We start from the raw sequence: 22,500 nt of genomic DNA on the forward strand, positions 1-22,500 counted from the left end.
TTTGAGAATAAAGTCAACATTTTGAGAATAAAGTCAACATTTTAGGAATAAAGTTGACATTTTGGGAATAAAGTCACAGTTACATTTATATTCATGTTTATATTTATATAGGGGATGTGGTTAACTGCAAGCCTCCCTGGCTCCCTGTTGCTGTGCGCGTATCTGAGTTACATGACCTGGTGAAACTATACTTTAGATTTGGCTTTAGTAACAACGCAATCCTTTCTCCTGTAGCACATCATAATAATATTATTATAAGTATTAGGACCGGAGGAACCACAGAAGTCCGTCTGGTTACATACAGTACATAGGTAGAGAGTGGGTTGTGTGTGTGTATGCAAGTGTGCGTGTGTGTGACACACAAAACGATATCGCCAAGGCAATACCATTCTACCGAACGGCCATGGTGCTTTGCCAGACGCGAAGAGGTGCACCCTGCATATGCCAACACCATGCATACTGTACTTTAGAGAATAACAGCTTGGCCAGCAGCCTATATGTTGAAATGAAAGGTTCATTTACACATTTGACTGTTTTATGTAAACTACACTTTAAATGATATAGCCTCATAGGCCTAGGTTTATTATCTTGTGAATGTAGGTCACGGATTGTGTGGGAAAGGATTGCGGGTCCCTGTAGGGAAGCACGGATGGAAACCCTAGGCTACCATCTGACCATGTCAGATCAGTGATTATTTCTTTATAGCATATAGCCTATCATCGTCTAATAGGCTTATATTTAGATCAATGATTATTTTAAGAAAGGGAGAATCCATTCCATTAATATATTCAAACAGTGCCTCAGATTAGCTGGTTTGCTCGTGCAGGAGTGGGCAATGAGTTGCATCTCCTCCTACAGACACTTGGTGTAAAACCCCTTCTTCATGGTGTATGCCTCCCGCAGCCTTTGGATAGGCCTATAATTTACTTTCACTAGCCCACATTAACGCACGATTAGCCTACAGGCTAGGGTACTCAATCGAGTGGGCCGCTATAGGTTTATAATGGGCTGCAAAATAGCAGTGTTGTAGCTAATTTGGAGAGCAGCTTGACATGGGACAAACACATCCCGGTCTCCAGGATTCCAAAATAATTTGTTTTATTAGGGGTGCTGCTCACGTGTCCTACTAGCCGACATTTGTTAGAAGGATAGTTGCCATACGGGGGAATACTACTGTTAGTAAAGCACAATGGTCGCTTTAACAGTTGCCATTAAGCACCGAATTTTTGCAAAGTTTTTGCCTAGGCTACGCAGCAGAACGTCTAAGCAAATTCTGAGGGCATACTGACAGGGACTCAGATCACAGTTGTCTTTGCATTCAGTGACAGTGCCAAGATTGTGATTTTGTGCGTGCGAGTGATTGATAAGCATTAGTGCGCAGTGACACCTCTTTGAAAGAGTGTATTAGATCATTAGATTGGTGGCCATTTGTTTGTTTTGCACAAAACTTTTTACCGCCCACACACACACACACACACACACACCTGCAAACACACACAACCCGCCCGTCTCCACACGGACTTGGATGAAATACCTCATCCATGTCCGTGTGGTTCCTCCTTCTGGAAACACTCAATCTGTGGCACAACCTCTTCCAGGTCTTAATAGTTATTAATCGTCTGGCTATTATGTGCTAAAAGAGCAAGGATTTCCTTGTTACTAAAGCCAGCTCTAAAGTATCGTTTCACCAGTCATCTAACTCAGGCATGTCAACAGTGGGCATACAGCAACAAGGAGCCAGGGAGGCATGCAATTAATAACCCAATATATACTTTCATTTGGAAATATAACCACGCCTTTATGCTTGAATATTGCCACTTTATTCTCAAAAGATTGCCACTCTATTCTCGAAAGATTGCCACTCTATTCTCGAAAGATTGCCACTGTATTCTCGAAAGATTGCCACTGTATTCTCGAAAGATTGCCACTGTATTCTCGAAAGATTGCCACTGTATTCTCGAAAGATTGCCACTCTATTCTCGAAAGATTGCCACTCTATTCTCGAAAGATTGCCACTCTATTCTCGAAAGATTGCCACTCTATTCTCGAAAGATTGCCACTCTATTCTCGAAAGATTGCCACTCTATTCTCAAAAGATTGCCACTGTATTCTCAAAAGATTGCCACTGTATTCTCGAAAGATTGCCACTGTATTCTCGAAAGATTGCCACTGTATTCTCAAAAGATTGCCACTGTATTCTCGAAAGATTGCCACTGTATTCTCGAAAGATTGCCACTGTATTCTCGAAAGATTGCCACTGTATTCTCGAAAGATTGCCACTCTATTCTCGAAAGATTGCCACTCTATTCTCGAAAGATTGCCACTGTATTCTCGAAAGATTGCCACTCTATTCTCGAAAGATTGCCACTTTATTCTCGAAATAGTGTTTTGACTTTATTCAAAAAAATAATAATTTAAACTTTATTCTCAAAGTATTTTAAGTTTTAAAGTACTATCCGTGAAAAAAAATTCAAAGTACCACCCCCCATCACCATTAAAAAAATAATGTTTTACTTGGCCCTAAGGCCCTACAGAGGGTAGGTCGTGCGTCTGGCCCAGTACATCACTGGGGCAGAGCTCCCTGCCACCCAGGACCTCTATTTCAGGCGGTGACAGAGGAAGGCCCTAAAAATTGTCAAAGACAACTGAGTACTATTCTGTTAAAATAGACTGTTCTCTCTGCTACCGCACTGCAAGCGGTATCGATGCACCAAGTCTGAAACCAAAGGACCCTGAAAGCTTCTACCCCCAAGCCATAAGACTGCTACACACACAACTCAACTGTCTCTACCTACAGTGTGTATCTCACCACAAGGACTTGGTTGAAATACACTACATGACCAGAAGTATGTGGACACCTGCTCCTCAAACATCTCATTCCAAAATCATGGGCATTAATATGGAGTTGGTCCACCCTTTGCTGCTATAACATTCTCCACTCTTCTGGGAAGGCACAGAATCATATAGAATGTCACTGTATGCTGTAGCATTACAATTTCCCTTCACTGGAACTAAGGGGCCTAGCCCGAACCATGAAAAACAGCCCCAGACCAATATTCCTCATCCACCAAACTTGACAGTTGGCACTATGCATTGGGGCAGGTAGTGGTGTCCTGGCATCCACCAAACCCAGATTCATCCGTCGGACTGCCAGATAGTGAAGCGTGATTCATCACTCCGCCAATGACAGTGAGCTTTACACAACTCCAGCCGATGCTTGGCATTGTGCATGGTGATCTTAGGCTTGTGTGCGGTGGCTCGGCCATGAAAACCCATTTCATGAAGCTCACTACGAACAGTTATTGTGCTGATGTTGCTTCCAGAGGCAGTTTGGAACTCGGTAGTGAGTGTTGCAACTGAAGACAGATGATTTTTACCCACTACGCGCTTCAGCACTCTGCGGTCCCGTTCTGTAAGCTTGTGTGGCCTACCACATCGTGACTGAGCCGTTGTTGCTCCTAGACTTTTACATTTGACGATAACAGCACTTACAGTTGACCAGGGCAGCTCTACCAGGGCCGGAATTTGACGAACTGACATGTTGAAAAGGTAGCATCCTATGACGCTGCCACCTTGAAAGCCACTGAGCCCTTGAGTATGAGCCATTCTGCTGACAATGTTTGTCTATGGAGATTGCATGGCGGGGTGCTACATTTTTTTACACCTGTCAGCAACGGATGTGGCTAAAATAGCCCAAATCCATTAATTTGAAGGGGTGTCCACAAACTTGTGGCCATGTAGTGTAGTTAACCAAATAGCTACCCAGACTATCTGCATGGACGCTTTTAGCACGAACTCGTTTGACTCATCAAATACACTGCTGCTACTGTTTATTATCTATCCTGTTGCCTAGTCACTTTATCCAATATGTACACATCTAAATGACCTCGTACACCCGGAACATCGACTTGGTACTGGTACCCTGTGTATATAGCCATGTTATTACCTTGTACCCCTGCACATCGACTTGGTACGGGTACCGTGTGTATATAGCCATGTTATTACCTCGTACCCCTGCACATCGACATGGTACTGGTTCCCCGTGTATATAGCCATGTTATTACCTCGTACCCCTGCACATCGGCTTGGTACTGGTACCCTGTGTATATAGCCATGTTATTACCTCGTACCCCTGCACATCGACTTGGTACTGGTACCCCGTGTATATAGCCATGTTATTACCTCGTACCCCTGCACATCGACTTGGGACTGGTACCCTGTGTATATAGCCATGTTATTACCTCGTACCCCTGCACATCGACTTGGTACTGGTACCCTGTGTATATAGCCATGTTATTACCTCGTACCCCTGCACATCGACTTGGTACTGGTACCCTGTGTATATAGCCATGTTATTACCTCGTACCCCTGCACATCGACTTGGGACTGGTACCCTGTGTATATAGCCAAGTTATCGTTTCTCATTGTGTATTTATTCCTGGTGTTATTATTATTTGTATAATTTCAAAAATCTTCTCTCTGCATTGTTGGGAAGGGCCATAAGTAATCATTTCATTGTTAGTCTACACCTGTTGTTTACGAAGCATGTGAAAAATACAATTTCATTTGATTTGATACTCTTCCGTACATTAGAACCTGTCAAAATAGTGATATATAAATGTCTCATCTGTCATTCATAAAACTATATTTGCTTAGGTTGCTTGGCTCTACCATTTCTTAGAATATAGCTGCTCTTCTAGAGCGGTGGTTCCCAACCCTGTTCCTCCAGTTCCCCAACAGTACACATTTTTATTGTAAGCCTGGACAATCACACCTGATTCAACTTGTCAACTAATCATCAAACCCTCAATGAGTTGAATGAGGCGTGTCTGTCCAGGGCTACAATGAAAACGTGTTCTGGGGAGAGTACTGGAGGACCAGGGTTGGGAAACACTGTTTTAGAGGATGGGTTAGGCATAAATATTTTTGCATGTCCTTGACTCCCGTCCTCTTGCCACGCCTCGTTCTCAAAAGCCATTGGTGGAGAAAGTCAGAGGGGCGTGACCCTCTACAGTGTTGAATAAAAATGTAGTTAGTGGTCGAAGTGTTTCGATTATGCATTGAGGGAAATTGCGCGTTAATAAATAGTTGATATCCTGTATGCCTTCCCACCTATCTGTTTCCCATCTATAGCCCGCGAAAGTCAGCATGTATAGAATGCAATCATTTACTAATATTTGCCATATTCTAATAACTCTCATGTGAAATAAAATGAAATATTATTGGTCACATACACATATTTAGCAGATGTTCTTGCGGGTGTAGAGAAATGCTTGTGTTCCTAGCTCTAACAATTCACAACAGTACACACAAATCTAAAAGTAAAAGAGTGGAATTAAGAAATATGTACAAATTAGGACGAGCAATGTTGGACTGGCATTGACTATAATACAGTATATGCATATGAAACTAGTAAAGCAGTATGTAAACATTATTATTAATGTGACTAGTGTCATGATGTGTGTTTTGTCCGATATATATATATATATATATATATATATATATATATAGGCCATTATTGTGAATAAGAATTTGTTCTTAACTGACTTGACTAGTTAAATAAAATAAAAATATTTTAAAAATAAGTGACCAGTGATTCCATGTCTATCTATATGGGGCACCAGGCACCGCCAGGTACCGCCAGGTACCGCCAGGCACCGCCAGGCACCGCCAGGTACCGCCACGTACGTGCCATGGTGAAACCTACACTCTTGTAGATCTGAAATAATTGGATGGTGAAACTTGCCAGCCAACCAGAAAAGCAAGGCAAAACAACATTCTTGAAAGTCAGGACAATCATTGTCCTGCAAATAAACATTACTTTTATAGTTGAAAAATAATCAATTGTTGCAATAAAGAAAGTTTGACAAAAGAAAATTCCACTGCTGTCAAACGGATAACAATGTCAGGCTTTAGAAAGTGTTTTCTATGTCTGCCACAGTGGAGGCTGCTGAGGGGAGGATGGCTCATAATGAGGGCTGGAGCAGAGCCAATGGAATGGCATCTAACTATGTGTTTGATGCTATTCTACCCATTCCGCTCCAGGCTTTACCACGAGCCTGTCCTCCCCAATTAAGGTGCCACCAACCTCCTGTGATATGCCATCTGCCATGTCGCAATGATTTATTTTAGCAACATTGCTTTCGTCGAATTAACCTGGGTCAATGGAAACCTGCCTACAGTCAGGGAATGAAAAAGGGGGAAACCTAGCGCACATGTAGGTATAGATTATTGACGTCGCCTACTTTTAGACCAAAACAGTCATTCGTTATGAATAGGAACATGAGGAAGGTTCCCACTCTTTATCTACAGTGAAGTAAATTAAAATGTATTCCATCTTTAGTTTTCACCTAACAGGGCTTCATCAGTGTCATAAGGGGAACTGTGTTCATATCTGATCAGATAAAAGCGAAGCATGCTTTCACTGTGAAGCAGATATGATCTATGCTGGGTTTCTTTTTCCGCACGATCCATTCCAGTCAGTCTACTTAAAAGGTTGTTTGCTGTCGGCACTCAAAATAAAACATGTATCGATCAGAAAATCAAAAAATACTGTATTTACATTTAACTCAAAGTTAAACTACTCCTGGGGTGTATTTTGTCTACGCTATACGTTATTCAAACCCTACCTTCTCTTATTTTGAAAAATACAGTGTATTTTACCGTAGTCTTCTACTTGACTCTGAAACTGTACCCCTTGTATATAGCGTCCTTATTGTTATTATGTATCTTTTTTTCAAACTTTAGTTTATTTAGTAAATATTTTCTTAACTCTATTTTCTTACAACTGCATTGTTGGTTAAGGGCTTGTAAGTAAGCATTTCACGGTAAGGTCTACTACACCTGTTGTATTTGGCGCATGTGACAAATAACGTTTGATTTGATTTCATTTGGACTTATTTGCATATTTTTGCTTCTTTGAAGTGACTGACCATAGTTACTGTCAAAGCACTTAGTGACAACTACTGCTGTAAAAATAGCTTTAAAAGTACAATCTGGACAAAGATACCATCTTTAATACACTGTACAGCTAATTTAATGTATTTCAATAAGTACATAATAAGTATATAAATTTAGTATATACCTGCACATATTCCACATCATTACATACATTCTTCAGCTATGTATTCTTCTCCTTTTAGGGTCATTTTCTCAGAGAACGCCAAACATTCTATTTATGACTAGGGCCAATAGAAATGGCCTGATGTCATCATATTCTATGTAAATGTTACCCTATTTAAATCTTTGGCTTAGGTTCTACAGTAGACACTGTGTCTGTCTATCTAAAGTTACAAACATGTAACTACATACAGAAGTATGATCTAGTTAGTAACTGGTTACTTTAAATCACTCTTATTTTACAGCTAATGTAAAAATGTCTTTATAGATAAATGGGATTGATTGAGTAAGCAATGAGAAGCGCACATATATGATCCTCTTACCTTTTGTACCTACCATGTACATACAATTTGGGACATTTACTGTAAAACTAGACCCTATTGGCTAGAAGTCACGTGTAGTTGATCTAGTTAGTAACTGGTTACTGTAAAGCACTGTAAAACTGGACCCTATTGGCTAGAAGTAACGTGCAGTTGATCTAGTTAGTAACTGGTTACTGTAAAGCACTGTTAAACTGGACCCTATTGGCAAGAAGTAACGTGTAGTTGATCTAGTTAGTAACTGGTTACTGTAAAGCACTGTTAAACTGGACCCTATTGGCAAGAAGTAACGTGTAGTTGATCTAGTTAGTAACTGGTTACTGTAAAGCACTGTAAAACTGGACCCTATTGGGTAGAAGTAACGTGTAGTTGATCTAGTTAGTAACTGGTTACTGTAAAGCACTGTTAAACTGGACCCTATTGGCTAGAAGTAACGTGTAGTTGATCTAGTTAGTAACTGGTTACTGTAAAGCACTGTACAACTGGACCCTATTGGCTAGAAGTAACGTATAGTTGATCTAGTTAGTAACTGGTTACTGTAAAGCACTGTAAAACGGGACCCTATTGGCTAGAAGTAACGTGTAGTTGATCTAGTTAGTAACTGGTTACTGTAAAGCACTGTACAACTGGACCCTATTGGGTAGAAGTAACGTGTAGTTGATCTAGTTAGTAACTGGTTACTGTAAAGCACTGTAAAACTAGACCCTATTGGCTAGAAGTAACGTGTAGTTGATCTAGTTAGTAACTGGTTACTGTAAAGCACTGTAAAACTGGACCCTATTGGGTAGAAGTAACGTGTAGTTGATCTAGTTAGTAACTGGTAACTGTAAAGCACTGTAAAACTAGACCCTATTGGCTAGAAGTAACGTGTAGTTGATCTAGTTAGTAACTGGTTACTGTAAAGCACTGTAAAACTGGACCCTATTGTCTAGAAGTAACGTGTAGTTGATCTAGTTAGTAACTGGTTACTGTAAAGCACTGTACAACTGGACCCTATTGGCTAGAAGTAACGTGTAGTTGATCTAGTTAGTAACTGGTTACTGTAAAGCACTGTAAAACTGGACCCTATTGTCTAGAAGTAACGTGTAGTTGATCTAGTTAGTAACTGGTTACTGTAAAGCACTGTAAAACTAGACCCTATTGGCTAGAAGTAACGTGTAGTTGATCTAGTTAGTAACTGGTTACTGTAAAGCACTGTAAAACTGGACCCTATTGTCTAGAAGTAACGTGTAGTTGATCTAGTTAGTAACTGGTTACTGTAAAGCACTGTACAACTGGACCCTATTGGGTAGAAGTAACGTGTAGTTGATCTAGTTAGTAACTGGTTACTGTAAAGCACTGTACAACTGGACCCTATTGGGTAGAAGTAACGTGTAGTTGATCTAGTTAGTAACTGGTTACTGTAAAGCACTGTACAACTGGACCCTATTGGGTAGAAGTAACGTGTAGTTGATCTAGTTAGTAACGGGTTACTGTAAAGCACTGTAAAACTAGACCCTATTGGCTAGAAGTAACGTGTAGTTGATCTGGTTAGTAACTGGTTACTGTAAAGCACTGTAAAACTGGACCCTATTGGGTAGAAGTAACATGTAGTTGATCTAGTTAGTAACTGGTTACTGTAAAGCACTGTACAACTGGACCCTATTGGGTAGAAGTAACGTGTAGTTGATCTAGTTAGTAACTGGTTACTGTAAAGCACTGTAAAACTAGACCCTATTGGCTAGAAGTAATGTGTAGTTGATCTAGTTAGTAACTGGTTACTGTAAAGCACTGTAAAACTGGACCCTATTGTCTAGAAGTAACGTGTAGTTGTTCTAGTTAGTAACTGGTTACTGTAAAGCACTGTAAAACTGGACCCTATTGTCTAGAAGTAACGTGTAGTTGATCTAGTTAGTAACTGGTTACTGTAAAGCCCTGTAAAACTGGACCCTATTGTCTAGCCCTGGTTGATTGTACGTCAGTCAGTTTCTCCTGAGCAGAGTAGAGAGATGTCATTGGCTGTGCTTACCGTTTACATTCCCTCCTTGTTTCTCCATGAGTGCAGACAGTTCCCCTCCTCAGAGAGACCATGGATCCTTGTGGCAGTGACTGGTGAAGGAAAGAACACCCCTCCTGTGTGTGTGTACGACCAACCCAGGACAATCCCAGCACCTCCCTCCCCTGTGTTTCAGGTCTATCCAGTAGAACACACTCCAGGTGGGCTCTGAGCCTCACACGTCAATGGGTCTATGCTGGAGTTGGTGTAGCTTCACAGGTGTTCTGTAGCCTACAGGGTAGGGCGAGTGTGTGACAGGGGAAGGGCAGAGGAGGAGAGGAGGGCAGGAGGAGAGATGAGGAAACAAGTGTGTGTGGGAGGTGGGGAGTTGTGTGTGTGTGTGTGTGTGTGTGTGTGTGTGTGTGTGTGTGTGTGTGTGTGTGTGTGTGTGTGTGTGTGTGTGTGTGTGTGAGAGAGAGAGCGCCTGCTTCGGTGTTGTAAAGTGTTATGGTTTTGTTGACTTTGGACGTTGTCAGGCTACAAGGGGAAACTTATCTTTCTTTCTTACACTGATCGCAGACAGTAGGCCTAAACACACACACACACACACACACACACACACACACACACACACACACACGCGGCATAACACGCTACTTGCCTACAACCCAGGAGAGTTGATGAACACACACACAGGTGACACAACAATGCCACTTCATTTGTTTGTCTTTGTTTATTAACGTCACGTCTTCGTCATTAACGACACATTCCGTTTAACAGTCCTCGTAAAAAAAACTGAAAGCACACAATGCTATGATGTCACCAATCACACCTTTTGTCAACTCTAAACAGTCAGTCATGTAAAGCGTTGACCCTTTGGAACAAATACCTACATTTATACATTTGCATTACATGTACCTGTACTTCATTGAATGTGCTGTGTGTATTTTCAGTATATTTCACTTATGATACATACCAGGCACTTGGAAACATTAAAAAATACATCATAATAATTGCAAATCTTAATGTGCAAACGAGGATAAGAAATGATATCAGATGCTGGCCTGCAACAGGGAGGCCATAGTGTCATGTTAACCCTTTGTGCATATGTAGACTTCATATGTACATTCACCTCTGTCCTATTTGTACTTTCTGTGTTACCTCAATATGGGAACCTGAAGTCTCGGGTTTTTCCCAATCAATCTTACAGTTCCTGGTTTGTAACTACATTTAAATTCAACTGGCATGGTCGAGTTGCATGTTGTTACATTGTACTTACAACAACGACTAAGTATTATTTTGAGTGATTTGTCTGTGAATAAATACAAATAATGAAGCTATTATAAGTACTACACAGTTATGTATACACTTCTGTTTACATTGGGTCTACTTATCTAATCAATAAAACCTGGATCAAATAGAAATCCCTAACTTGGCCAATAATACTGGATGCCAGGTAAGTTGTGCAGATCAAATACCAATCCCTACCTTTGAGTTGGATGAGCTATTAGCAAATAATACTTTTCTGAGGTTTGTCGGCTTTATTGAGAAATGTCTGTCGCACAAAGGGTTAATGCGTCATCGTTGGGTTTGTAGATCCTGACATAGGATCCTTGTCTTTGTGTGCGCCCCAAATGACAACCTGTTCCCTATGTAGTGCACTACTTTTTTTATTTTATACCAGGGCTCTGGTCAAAAGTAGCGCACTACATAGGGAATAGGGTGCCATTTGGGACGCGCCCATTGTCACCAAGTGACAAAATAAGATAGAGAGAGGAACAACTTCAACATTCAACAGAAACGTCTCGTCTTAACCAGAAAGACAAATAAAACGTGTTTGACTTGTTTGCAGAAGTGATGAAAAGACACAGAGATGTCATACCTATACAAACTTTTTCCACTTATTACCTTGTAACTTCAGGAGCCTATTCCCTACAGGAGATTTTAAAGGCTGTTTGCTGTTGGGACCACACCAGATTTGATCCATTTGTAGGGTAAAAACATACAAGATATAGGTTATTTTAAGCTTAATTCATTCAACGTTATTGAATTTGATCGTCAGTCATAAAGCATGAGGTATGCGACTGAAATGGCACACTATTCCCTTTACAGTGCACTACCTTTTAGGGAATACTATACAGGGATAGGGTGTCATTTCAGATGCAGCCTAGGTGTGTGAAGCCACTGCAGGTCAAGTAGGTTGGTTGAGGGGAGAGGAAGGTGCGGTTCATTGTCAGCGAAACATCATAGCCTTTTTTAGCCAAACCACACCTCTGTCGTCCTGGCAACCAACCTTACAACTATGCAGGTGGCAGTCACATGACAATGGAACTAAATACCACATTCTTAGCTCAGAGGATCCCAGGGTAACCGGGTAACATGAGTGAAGGCTACCCCTAGCCCTGCCTGTGTAAAAAATATATATATATAACAAAGGCAAATCCTAAACTTCCAGTTACATTTGAACTTAGTCTCCCATTGTCATCAATGTTTGACTAAAGTGGAAGTTAGAATCCACCCCATAGATGCATGTAGAATGTAGTTTGACATACGACATGCTTCAACAAGACTGTGTTTGCTCTGTAGTGTGTGTACCACAGATTTCCACTGGCTACCTTGTAACCTTGGGAGCCTATTCCCTACAGGGGATTTTAAAGGCTGTTTGTTGTTGTGAGTCTAGAGACTGAGTAGAGAGGGAGGAAGGAGAATAAAGTTGGCCCTAGACACTGATCTAAGGTCAGTTTCGCATTTTCTAATGGATGGTTTCTTAAGGATGGTAAGCTGACCCAAGATCTGTGGCTACAGACAACGTCCACACAGAACAATTCAGTTCTGATGTGAGGCTAGAAAGATTAGACAAAATTTACCTGACTCTCTACCTCCCCCTGGTGGCCATAATAGTTAAAGACACTGATATAAAACCCACTGTTATAGTGACTATCCAGACTAACAGTAGTTGTTATCAGTTATAGTCCATAGGGTCTGTGCTGCATACAAATGATGACTAACAAAACACACAGGAGCATATTACCTCAATTCTCTCAATAACTGCTGCTTCTTCTTTACATCATAATGGCGATTACATAAATCCAACTGTGTTGCCACACAAATCATTTGGGAATGTCAATTAGGGATGTCCATTGGGAAGAATCCATTGAAAAGTCCATAGGGAATGTTTGAGGTACATTCCCATAGTTTTCTTGTTGTTTTCTTCAGCCTGCTGTTACTGTTTTGTGTTGAAATGAGTTTTTTCATGTCTGAAAAGGAGAATTACCTTTGACCCCCACACAGCTTTTATAAAGCACCTAACCCTCCCCCTCCACACACACCAACTTTCAGCTCTGAGGCATTGTTTAGGCACAAACACACACACAGAAACTTACACACACACCCTGTCCCTTGATGGTAGCAACAGGTGTGTGAGCACGTGTCCCAAGCTGAGCACACACACACCCTGGCCCTAGCTGACAACAGCTGGTTTGAGCACCAGTGCCCCAGGGGATTGAATCACCACCCAGGAGGGGAGGTCCCGCCCCGCCCCTGTCCCTCCATACCCTCCCGCAGACAAATTCAATACCTCATCCTCCCTCTCCTCTTCACATCCGTCCTCCTCCTCCCCCTCCCTCCTGCTCTCCCCTCTCCCTAGACGCCCCAGACCCATGGAAGACAACCCAAACAGGGATGCAGTCGAGAGTCCAAACGGGAGCAGGGAGGAATCACACCAACCCAATCCCCCACCTCCACTACCTAGTGAGAACAAGGAGGCTCCAGGGTGACCTAGTCTGCTGAGATCCAGGGGGCCACACATGGCCGAGAGAGGCAGCGAGGCCCCTAGATGGTGGCCCCCTAGGAGAGAAGCCATGGCGGCCCCTCCCGGGATGATAATATGGGCCCCGCCGACATAGCCCATCTCTGAGACCCCTCCACCGTTACCTCCGTGGAGACCACCCCCTTTGAGGAACACCCCGAGCCCGGCTGAGGAGGCCTGTTCCTGGGTCGCGACGAAGTGTCCGTGGGCCTTGATGTGTTTGCGGAGGGAGCTGGGGTCGGTGTAGCGTTTAAGGCAGCCAGCCATCTTGCAGTAGTAGGGCTTGTCCACGTAGTGGGTGCGCGTGTGCTTGAAGCGGTCGCTGGAGTTGGAGTAGCGCTTGCTGCAGCCCTCGTACGGACAGATGTACGGCTTCTCTCCTGGGAGAGGGAAAGAGGAGAGAAGGATGGATGTGAATTGTCTTGTCAACTGACAGATCTTCAGATTTTGGAATGCATATGGTATTAGCAGTTCTTCTTGGACAGGCATGCCAGAAAAGCATCTTTAAATGACGGTGTGCATTAAAGATGATATGCCGGTGTGTGTGCGACATGTATGCATGCCTTTAATCTGACCCGAAGTACCCCACAACCACAATAAAAAACACTGCGAGAGGTTCTGACAAAGAGACATAACAGCACAGCGGACTCTTACCCCCGCGGTTTCCTAACCCCGTGAGACAGCCTTTAGAGGGGAAATAAACAGCTGTTCTTTAGCAAAAATAATCAAACTGACCTGTGTGTGTACTGACCTGTGTGTGTGTACTGACCTGTGTGTGTGTACTGACCTGTGTGTGTGTACTGACCTGTGTGTGAGCGTGTGTGTATCTTGAGGTTCTCCAGGCGAGAAAAGCTCTTGTTGCAGGTGGGACAGTGGTGAGGCTTCTCATTGGTGTGAGTCCTGATGTGGATCAACATCTTGTACCTGGGGGGGATTACACACACACACACACACACACACACACACACACACACACACACACACACACACACACACACACACACACACACACACACACACACACACACACACACATACTGAGTGAATAAAGCTTTACACACATACAGTGCCTTGCGAAAGTATTCGGCCCCCTTGAACTTTGCGACCTTTTGCCACATTTCAGGCTTCAAACATAAAGATATAAAACTGTATTTTTTTGTGAAGAATCAACAACAAGTGGGACACAATCATGAAGTGGAACGACATTTATTGGTACTTCTGGAGAGAGTTTGCTGCACTGAAAGTAAAGGGGCTGAATAATTTTGCACGCCCAATTTTTCAGTTTTTGATTTGTTAAAAAAGTTTGAAATATCCAATAAATGTCGTTCCACTTCATGATTGTGTCCCGCTTGTTGTTGATTCTTCACAAAAAAATACAGTTTTATATCTTTATGTTTGAAGCCTGAAATGTGGCAAAAGGTCGCAAAGTTCAAGGGGGCCGAATACTTTCGCAAGGCACTGTATATACAGTGGGGAGAACAAGTATTTGATACACTGCCGATTTTGCAGGTTTTCCTACTTACAAAGCATGTAGAGGTCTGTAATTTTTTTATCATAGGTACACTTCAACTGTGAGAGATGGAATCTAAAACAAACATCCAGAAAATCACATTGTATTATTTTTAAGTAATTAATTTGCATTTTATTGCATGACATAAGTATTTGATCACCTACCAACCAATAAGAATTCCGGCTCTCACAGACCTGTTAGTTTTTCTTTAAGAAGCCCTCCTGTTCTCCACTCATTACCTGTATTAACTGAACCTGTTTGAACTCGTTACCTGTATAAAAGACACCTGTCCACACACTCAATCAAACAGACTCCAACCTCTCCACAATGGCCAAGACCAGAGAGCTGTGTAAGGACATCAGGGTTAAAATTGTAGACCTGCACAGGGCTGGGATGGGCTACAGGACAATAGGCAAGCAGCTTGGTGAGAAGGCAACAACTGTTGGCGCAATTATTAGAAAATGGAAGAAGTTCAAGATGACGGTCAATCACCAATCACCCTCGGTCTGGGACTCCATGCAAGATCTCACCTCGTGGGGCATCAATGATCATGAGGAAGGTGAGGGATCAGCCCAGAACTACACGGCAGGACCTGGTCAATGACCTGAAGAGAGCTGGGACCACAGTCTCAAACAAAACCATTAGTAACACAACTACGCCGTCATGGATTAAAATCCTGCAGCGCACGCAAGGTCCCCCTGCTCAAGCCAGCGCATGTCCAGGCCCGTCTAAAGTTTGCCAATGACCATCTGGATGATCCAGAGGAGGAATGGGAGAAGGTCATGTAGTCTGATGAGACAAAAATAGAGCTTTTTGGTCTAAACTCCACTCGCCATGTTTGGAGGAAGAAGAAGGATGAGTACAACCCCAAGAACACCATCCCAACCGTGAAGCATGGAGGTGGAAACATCATTCTTTGGGGATGCTTTTCTGCAAAGGGGACAGGACGACTGCACCGTATTGAGGGGAGGCTGGATGGGGCCATGTATCGCAAAATCTTGGCCAACAACCTCCTTCCCTCAGTAAGAGCATTGAAGATGGGTCGTGGCTGGGTCTTCCAGCATGACAACAACCCGAAACACACAGCCAGGGCAACTAAGGAGTGGCTCCATAAGAAGCATCTCAAGGTCCTGGAGTGGCCTAGCCAGTCTCCAGACCTGAACCCAATAGAACATCTTTGGAGGGAGCTGAAAGTCCATATTGCCCAGCGACAGACCCGAAACCTGAAGGATCTGGAGAAGGTCTGTATGGAGGAGTGGGCCAAAATCCCTGCTGCAGTGTGTGCAAACCTGGTCAAGAACTACAGGAAACGTATGATCTCTGTAATTGCAAACAAAGGTTTCTGTACCAAATAGTAAGTTCTGCTTTTCTGATGTATCAAATACTTATGTCATGCAATAACATGCAAATGAATTACTTAAAAATCATACAATGTGATTTTCTGGATTTTTGTTTTAGATTCCGTCTCTCACAGTTGATGTGTACCTATGATAAAAAATGACAGACCTCTACATGCTTTGAAAGTAGGAAAACCTGCAAAATCGGCAGTGTATCAAATACTTGTTTTCCCCACTGTAAGTAGTGAATATACACTGACTGTACAAAACATTAAGAACCCCTTCTTGATATTGAGTTGCATCCCCCACCCTTTTATTTTGCCCTCAGACTCAATTCGTCAGGGCATGGACTCTGCTAGGTGTCAAAAGCTTTCCACAGGGATGCTGACCCATGTTGACTCCAATGCTTCCCACAGTTGTGTCAAGTTGACTGAATTTCCTTTGGTTGGTGGACCATTCTTGATACACACGGAAACTGTTGAGCATGAAAAAACCAGCAGCGTTGCAGTTCTTGATGCACTCAAACCGGTGCGCCTGGCACCTACTACCACACCCCGTTTAAAGGCACTCCTGACACCTACTACCATACAGTACCCCGTTCAAAGCCACTCCTGGCACCTACTACCACACCCCGTTTAAAGACATGCCTGGCACCTACTACCACACCCCGTTTAAAGACATGCCTGGCACCTACTACCATACCCCATTTAAAGGCACTTCCAAATGTTGTCTTGCCCATTCACTCTCTGAATGGCACACATACACAATCCATGTCTCAATTGTCTCAAGGTTTAAAAATCCGTATTTAACTTGTCTCCTCCCCTTCATCTACAGTCGTGGCCAAAAGTTTTGAGAATGACACAAATATTAATTTTCACAAAGTTTGCTGCCTCAGTTTATATGATGGCAATTTGCATATACTCCATAATGTTATGAAGAGTGATCAGATGAATTGCAAAGTCCCTCTTTGCCATGTAAATGAACTGAATCCCCCAAAAACATTTCCACTGCATTGAGCCCTGCCACAAAAGGACCAGCTGACATCATGAAAGTGATTCTCTCATTGACACAGGTGTGAGTGTTGACGAGGACAAGGCTGGAGATCACGCTGTCATGCTGATTGAGTTCGAATAACAGACTGGAATCTTCAAAAGGAGGGTGGTGCTTGGAATCATTGTTCTCCTCTGTCAATCATGGTTACTTGCAAGGAAACACGTGCCGTCATCATTGCTTTGTACAAAAAGGGCTGAAGAAATTCGGCTTGTCACCAAAAACACTCACAAACTTCTACAGATGCACAATTGAGAGCATCCTGTCGGGCTGTATCACCGCCTGGTACGGCAACTGCTCCGCCCACAACCGTAAGGCTCTCCAGAGGGTAGTGAGGTCTGCACAACGCATCACCGGGGGCAAACTACCTGCCCTCAGGACACCTACGCCACCCAATGTCACAGGAAGGCCATAAAGATCATCAAGGACAACAACCACCCGAGCCACTGCCTGTTCACCCCGCTATCATCCAGAAGGCGAGGTCAGTACAGGTGCATCAAAGCTGGGACCGAGAGACTGAAAAACAGCGTCTATCTCAAGGCCATCAGACTGTTAAACAGCCACCACTAACATTGAGTGGCTGCTGCCAACACACTGACTCAACTCCAGCCACTTTAATAATGGGAATTGATGGAAATTGATGTAACATATATCACTAGCCACTTTAAACAATGCTACTTAATATAATGTTTACATACCCTACATTATTCATCTCATATGTATATGTATATACTGTACTCTATATCATCTACTGCATCTTTATGTAATACATGTATCACTAGCCACTTTAAACTATCACTTTGTTTACATACCCTACATGACTCATCTCATATGTATATACTGTACTCGATACCATCTACTGCATCTTGCCTATGCCATTCTGTACCATCACTCATTCATATATCTTTATGTACATATTCTTTATCCCTTTACACTTGTGTGTATAAGGTAGTAGTTTTGGAATTGTTAGGTTAGATTACTCGTTGGTTATTACTGCATTGTCGGAACTAGAAGCACAAGCATTTCGCTACACTCGCATTAACATCTGCTAACCATGTGTATGTGACAAATACATTTGATTTGATTTGATTTTTTGGATTGGACTGCTGAGGACTGGGGTAAAGTGCTTTTCTCTGATAAATCCCCTTTCCGATTGTTTGGGGCATCCGGAAAAAAGCTTGTCTGGAGAAGACCAGGTGAGCGCTACCATCAGTCCTGTGTCATGCCAACAGTAAAGCATCCTGAGACCATTCATGTGTGAGGTTGCTTCTCAGCCAAGAGAGTGGGCTCACTCACAACACAGCCATGAATAAAGAATGGTACCAACACATTCTTCGAGAGCAACTTCTCCCAACCATCCAGGAACAATGCCTTTTCCAGCATGATGGAGCACCTTGCAATAAGGCAAAAATGATAACTAAGTGGCTCGGGGAACAAAACATCGATATTTTGGGTCCTTGGCCAGGAAACTCCAGAGACCTTAATCCCATTGAGAACTTGTGGTCAATCCTCAAGAGGTGGATGGACAACCAAAAACCCACAAATTCTGACAAACTCCAAGCATTGATTATGCAAGAATGGGCTGCCATCAGTCAGGATGTGGCCCAGAAGTTAATTGACAACATGCCAGGGCGGATCACAGAGGTCTTGAAAAAGAAGGGTCAACACTGCAAATATTGACTCTTTGCATCAACTTCATGTAATTGTCAATAAAATCCTTTGACACTTATGAAATGCTTGTAATTATACTTCAGTATTCATATTAACATTTGACAAAAATACCTAAAGACAATGAAGCAGCAAACTTTGTGGAAATCAATATTTGTGTCATTCTCAAAACTTTTGGTCACAACTGTACAGGGATTGAAGTGGATTTAACAGGTGACATCAATGAGGGATCACAGCTTTCACCGGGATTCACCTGGTCAGTCTGTCATGGAAAGAGCAGGTGTTCGTAATGTTTTGTACACTCAGTGTATGTCTTTATAGTAATATGTTAAGAAAGAGTCAGAACATTTTTTATCCACTTTTAAATCTGATTAGGGGCACCTTCATATCTGAAGATCAGAGACTCTCATACCTATACGCTGAAGAATAAGCCCCTCCTACCTGGCGTTGAATCCCCTCCCGTTGCGGGCACAGCCCTCCCAGTGGCAGCAGTACCCAGAATCCTTTTCAGGTTTGACATGGTAGTCATTGATGTGGTCCACCAGGTCCTGTAACAAGTCAAACAGCAGGTGGCACTAGAAAGCAGAGAGAGAGGGAGGAAGAGAGGGATGAGGGAGAGGTAGAGAGAAGGGGAAGGAGAGAGAGCAGAGAGAGGGAGGAAGAGAGGGATGAGGGAGAGGTAGAGAGAAAGGGAAGGAGAGAGAGAGAGAGAGAGAAGGAGAATGGGGAAAGAGTCAATTTAGACTAGAGCATTTCAGGTAAGTGAACTGGAGCTGAGCATATGATACATGTATATGCTGTATATGAAAAAGTCATACTCATACTTCCACACATTTGAAGTACATGCTGACAGTTATCGCAGTGCAATTCAGATAGTAATGTGTTCTTTTTTGCAACGTTACGATTCTGAATGCATCCCAGGGTACTCTATCCCATCCACACACACACCCCCTCTCCTGTCCACCTGTCAATCACATACCTTCATCCAATGGCAGGCCAGCTGCTCGTTCGATGAGGGATCGGGTGACGCCCGCTTCTCCCCGGGCTGACCAATGAACATAGAGGAGGGCAGGTTGAACCCGCCCCCTGTGGTCCCGATTGGCAGGAAGATCTGGAAGCCCTGCGGAGAAGCACCGCCTTCCAGGTAACGAGGGAGAGCTGCTTCCTGAGGGAGAGAGAGAGAGAGAGAGAGAGAATGATGATGAGAGTGTGTCAACTAAGGGCACAGTCCGTCTGCCTGCCTGCCTGTCTGCCTGCCTGTCTGTCTGTCTGTCTGCCTCTCTGTCTGTCTGCCTCTCTGTCTGCCCATCTGTCTGCCCATCTGTCTGTCTGTCTGTCTGCCTCTCTGTCCTCCCATCTGTCTGCCTGTCTGTCTGCCTGCCTGTCTGTCTGCCCATTTGTCTGTCTGTCTGTCTGCCCGTCTATCTGTTTGCCCATCTGTCTGCCCATCTGTCTGTCTGTCTGTCTGCCTCTCTGTCCTCCCATCTGTCTGCCCATCTGTCTGCCTGCCTGTCTGTCTGCCCATTTGTCTGTCTGTCTGTCTGCCCGTCTATCTGTTTGCCCATCTGTCTGCCCATCTGTCTGCCTGCCTGCCTGTCTCTCTGTCCGTTTGTCTGCCTCTCTGTCTGTCTGCCTCTCTGTCCGTCCGTCCGTCTGTCTGTCTGTCTGTCCACCCGTCTGTCTGCCCATCTGTCTGTCTGTTTGCCCATCTGTCTGTCTGTCTGTCTGTCTGTCTGTCCACCCGTCTGTTTGCCCATCTGTCTGCCCATCTGTCTGTCTGTCTGTCTGTCTGTCTGTCTGTCTGTCTGTCTGTCTGTCTGTCTGTCTGTCTGTCTGTCCGTCCGTCTTTTACCCCTCCAGCCCTGTTTTAAATCTGATTAAGTGAGAACCACAGTATGCCTGTGTGCAGACAGCGTGCTGGCAAATTAGATTCACTACAGATTTAATTCACTTCTGTCCACTATGTGTGGAGTGTATTCACTAATCAACTATCCCACATTCTGACCGGACTGCCTGCCACACGTAGACACACACGCACTCACACACTCCCTAAGATGAACCTCTATACTAAGAACCGCTATAGAGAGAACTCTCTTCTCTCTTACTAAATATTTTTTTCCCTTCAGACACAAAATAGGTCAGTTATGTGTTAAGTAAAACTGTCCCCATTACATTTTCCAAATGTTTCTCACACCACGGGCTGTATTCACAAAGCGTCTCAGAGTAGGAGTGTTCATCGAGGATCAATTCTGCCTTTTAAATCATAATGAATAGGTTACAGGCTTCTTTGTGAGTGTCTTTGTGAATACAGGCCCAAGTTTATTACATACAGGCTCACCCAGCTGTCACCCCACCCATCATTGCACATTGGTTTGACTCAGAGTAGGATCAAGTTGCCCCTACACATACTGACCTAAGATCAGTTTTACGTTATTCCCCTGACTATGTTATGCTTGTATAAGCTGATCTTAGATCTGTAGCTAGGGGCAACTTCTTCCTCCCTGTCACACACGCACGCACCAGTGGAGACTGCTGAGTGTCACGCCCTGACCATAGTTTACTTTGTATTTTCTATGTTTTGATTGGTCAGGGTGTGATCTGAGTGGGCATTCTATGTTTCATGTCTTGTTTGTCTATTTCTATGTTCAGCCTGATATGGTTCTCAGTCAGAGGCAGGTGTTCGTCATTGTCTCTGATTGGGAACCATATTTAGGTAGCCTGGGTTTCACTGTGTGTTTGTGGGTGATTGTTCCTGTCTATGTGTTTTCACCAGATAGGCTGTTTAGGTTTTCGTTACGTTCATCACGTTCTTTATTTTGTAGTGTTTGTATTGATTCGTGTTTTACGTTTTGTTCATTAAAACATGGATCGCAATCTACACGCTGCATTTTGGTCCGATCCTTGTTCTACCTCTTCATCAGAGGAGGAGACAGAAGAATACCGTTACAGAATCACCCACCACCAACGGACCAAGCAGCGTGTCAACAGGCAGCAGCAGCAGCGTAAAGAGGAATGGACATGGGAGGACGTTTTGGATGGCAAGGGCTGTTACACTTGGGAGGAGATACTGGCTGGAAGAGATCGCCTCCCATGGGAACAGGTGGAGGCACTTAGGAGAGCAGAGGCAGCCGGAGAGAGGAGCCGGCGATATGAGGGAACACGGCTGGCAAGGAAGCCCGAGAGGCAGCCCCAAAAATTTCTTGGGGGGGGGCTAACAGGGAGTATGGCTACGCCAGGTAGGAGACCTGGGCAGACTCCCTGTGCTTACCGGGGGGCTAGAGAGACCGGACAGGCACCGTGTTATGCAGTGGTGCGCACGGTGTCTCCAGTGCGGGTGCATAGCCCGGTGCGGTATATTCCAGCTCCGCGTGTCGGCCGGGCTAGATTGAGCGTCGAGCCTAATGCCATGAAGCCGGCTCTACGCAGCTGGTCCCCAGTGCGTCTCCTTGGGCCGGTTTACATGGCACCAGCCTTGCGCTCGGTTTCTCCGGTTCGCCTGCATAGTCCAGTGCGGGCTATTCCACCTCGCCGCACTGGCAGGGCGACCGTGAGCATTCAACCAGGTAAGGTTGGGCAGGCTCGGTGCTCAAGAGCTCCAGTGTGCCTGCACGGTCCGGTTTTTCCAGTACCACCTCCACACCCCAGCCCTCCGGTAGCAGCTCCCCGCACCAGGCTTCCTGTGCGTGTCCTCGGCCCAGTACCACCAGTGCCAG

The 22,500-nt window shown here is 43.9% G+C and overlaps 2 protein-coding genes across 3 annotated transcripts in view; both read right to left on the bottom strand.

The window, feature by feature from the left end:
• Nucleotides 1–9,730, bottom strand: part of LOC149975661 (beta-1,3-galactosyltransferase 2-like) — a 21,186-nt gene extending 11,456 nt beyond the window's left edge. The window contains exon 1 of the mRNA XM_090204343.1: nt 9,448–9,730. Coding sequence (XP_090060469.1) covers nt 9,448–9,509 — 62 coding nt within the window. The 5' untranslated portion in view covers nt 9,510–9,730. The remainder of the gene's footprint in view (nt 1–9,447) is intronic.
• Nucleotides 9,731–10,128: 398 nt separating this feature from the next.
• LOC149975662 (zinc finger protein GLIS2-like) overlaps nt 10,129–22,500 on the bottom strand; it is a 47,695-nt gene continuing 35,323 nt past the window's right edge. For both annotated transcript variants that reach the window (XM_090204340.1, XM_090204341.1), the window contains 4 exons: nt 19,767–19,952; nt 19,229–19,362; nt 14,028–14,146; nt 10,129–13,602 (listed from right to left, as the gene is read on the bottom strand). In XM_090204340.1, coding sequence (XP_090060466.1) covers nt 12,875–13,602; nt 14,028–14,146; nt 19,229–19,362; nt 19,767–19,952 — 1,167 coding nt within the window. In that variant the 3' untranslated portion in view covers nt 10,129–12,874. The remainder of the gene's footprint in view (nt 13,603–14,027; nt 14,147–19,228; nt 19,363–19,766; nt 19,953–22,500) is intronic.

Source organism: Oncorhynchus mykiss, chromosome 17 (assembly GCF_057628025.1).
Source record: "Oncorhynchus mykiss isolate SJ-2025 chromosome 17, ASM5762802v1, whole genome shotgun sequence".
Classification (NCBI taxonomy): domain Eukaryota; kingdom Metazoa; phylum Chordata; class Actinopteri; order Salmoniformes; family Salmonidae; genus Oncorhynchus; species Oncorhynchus mykiss.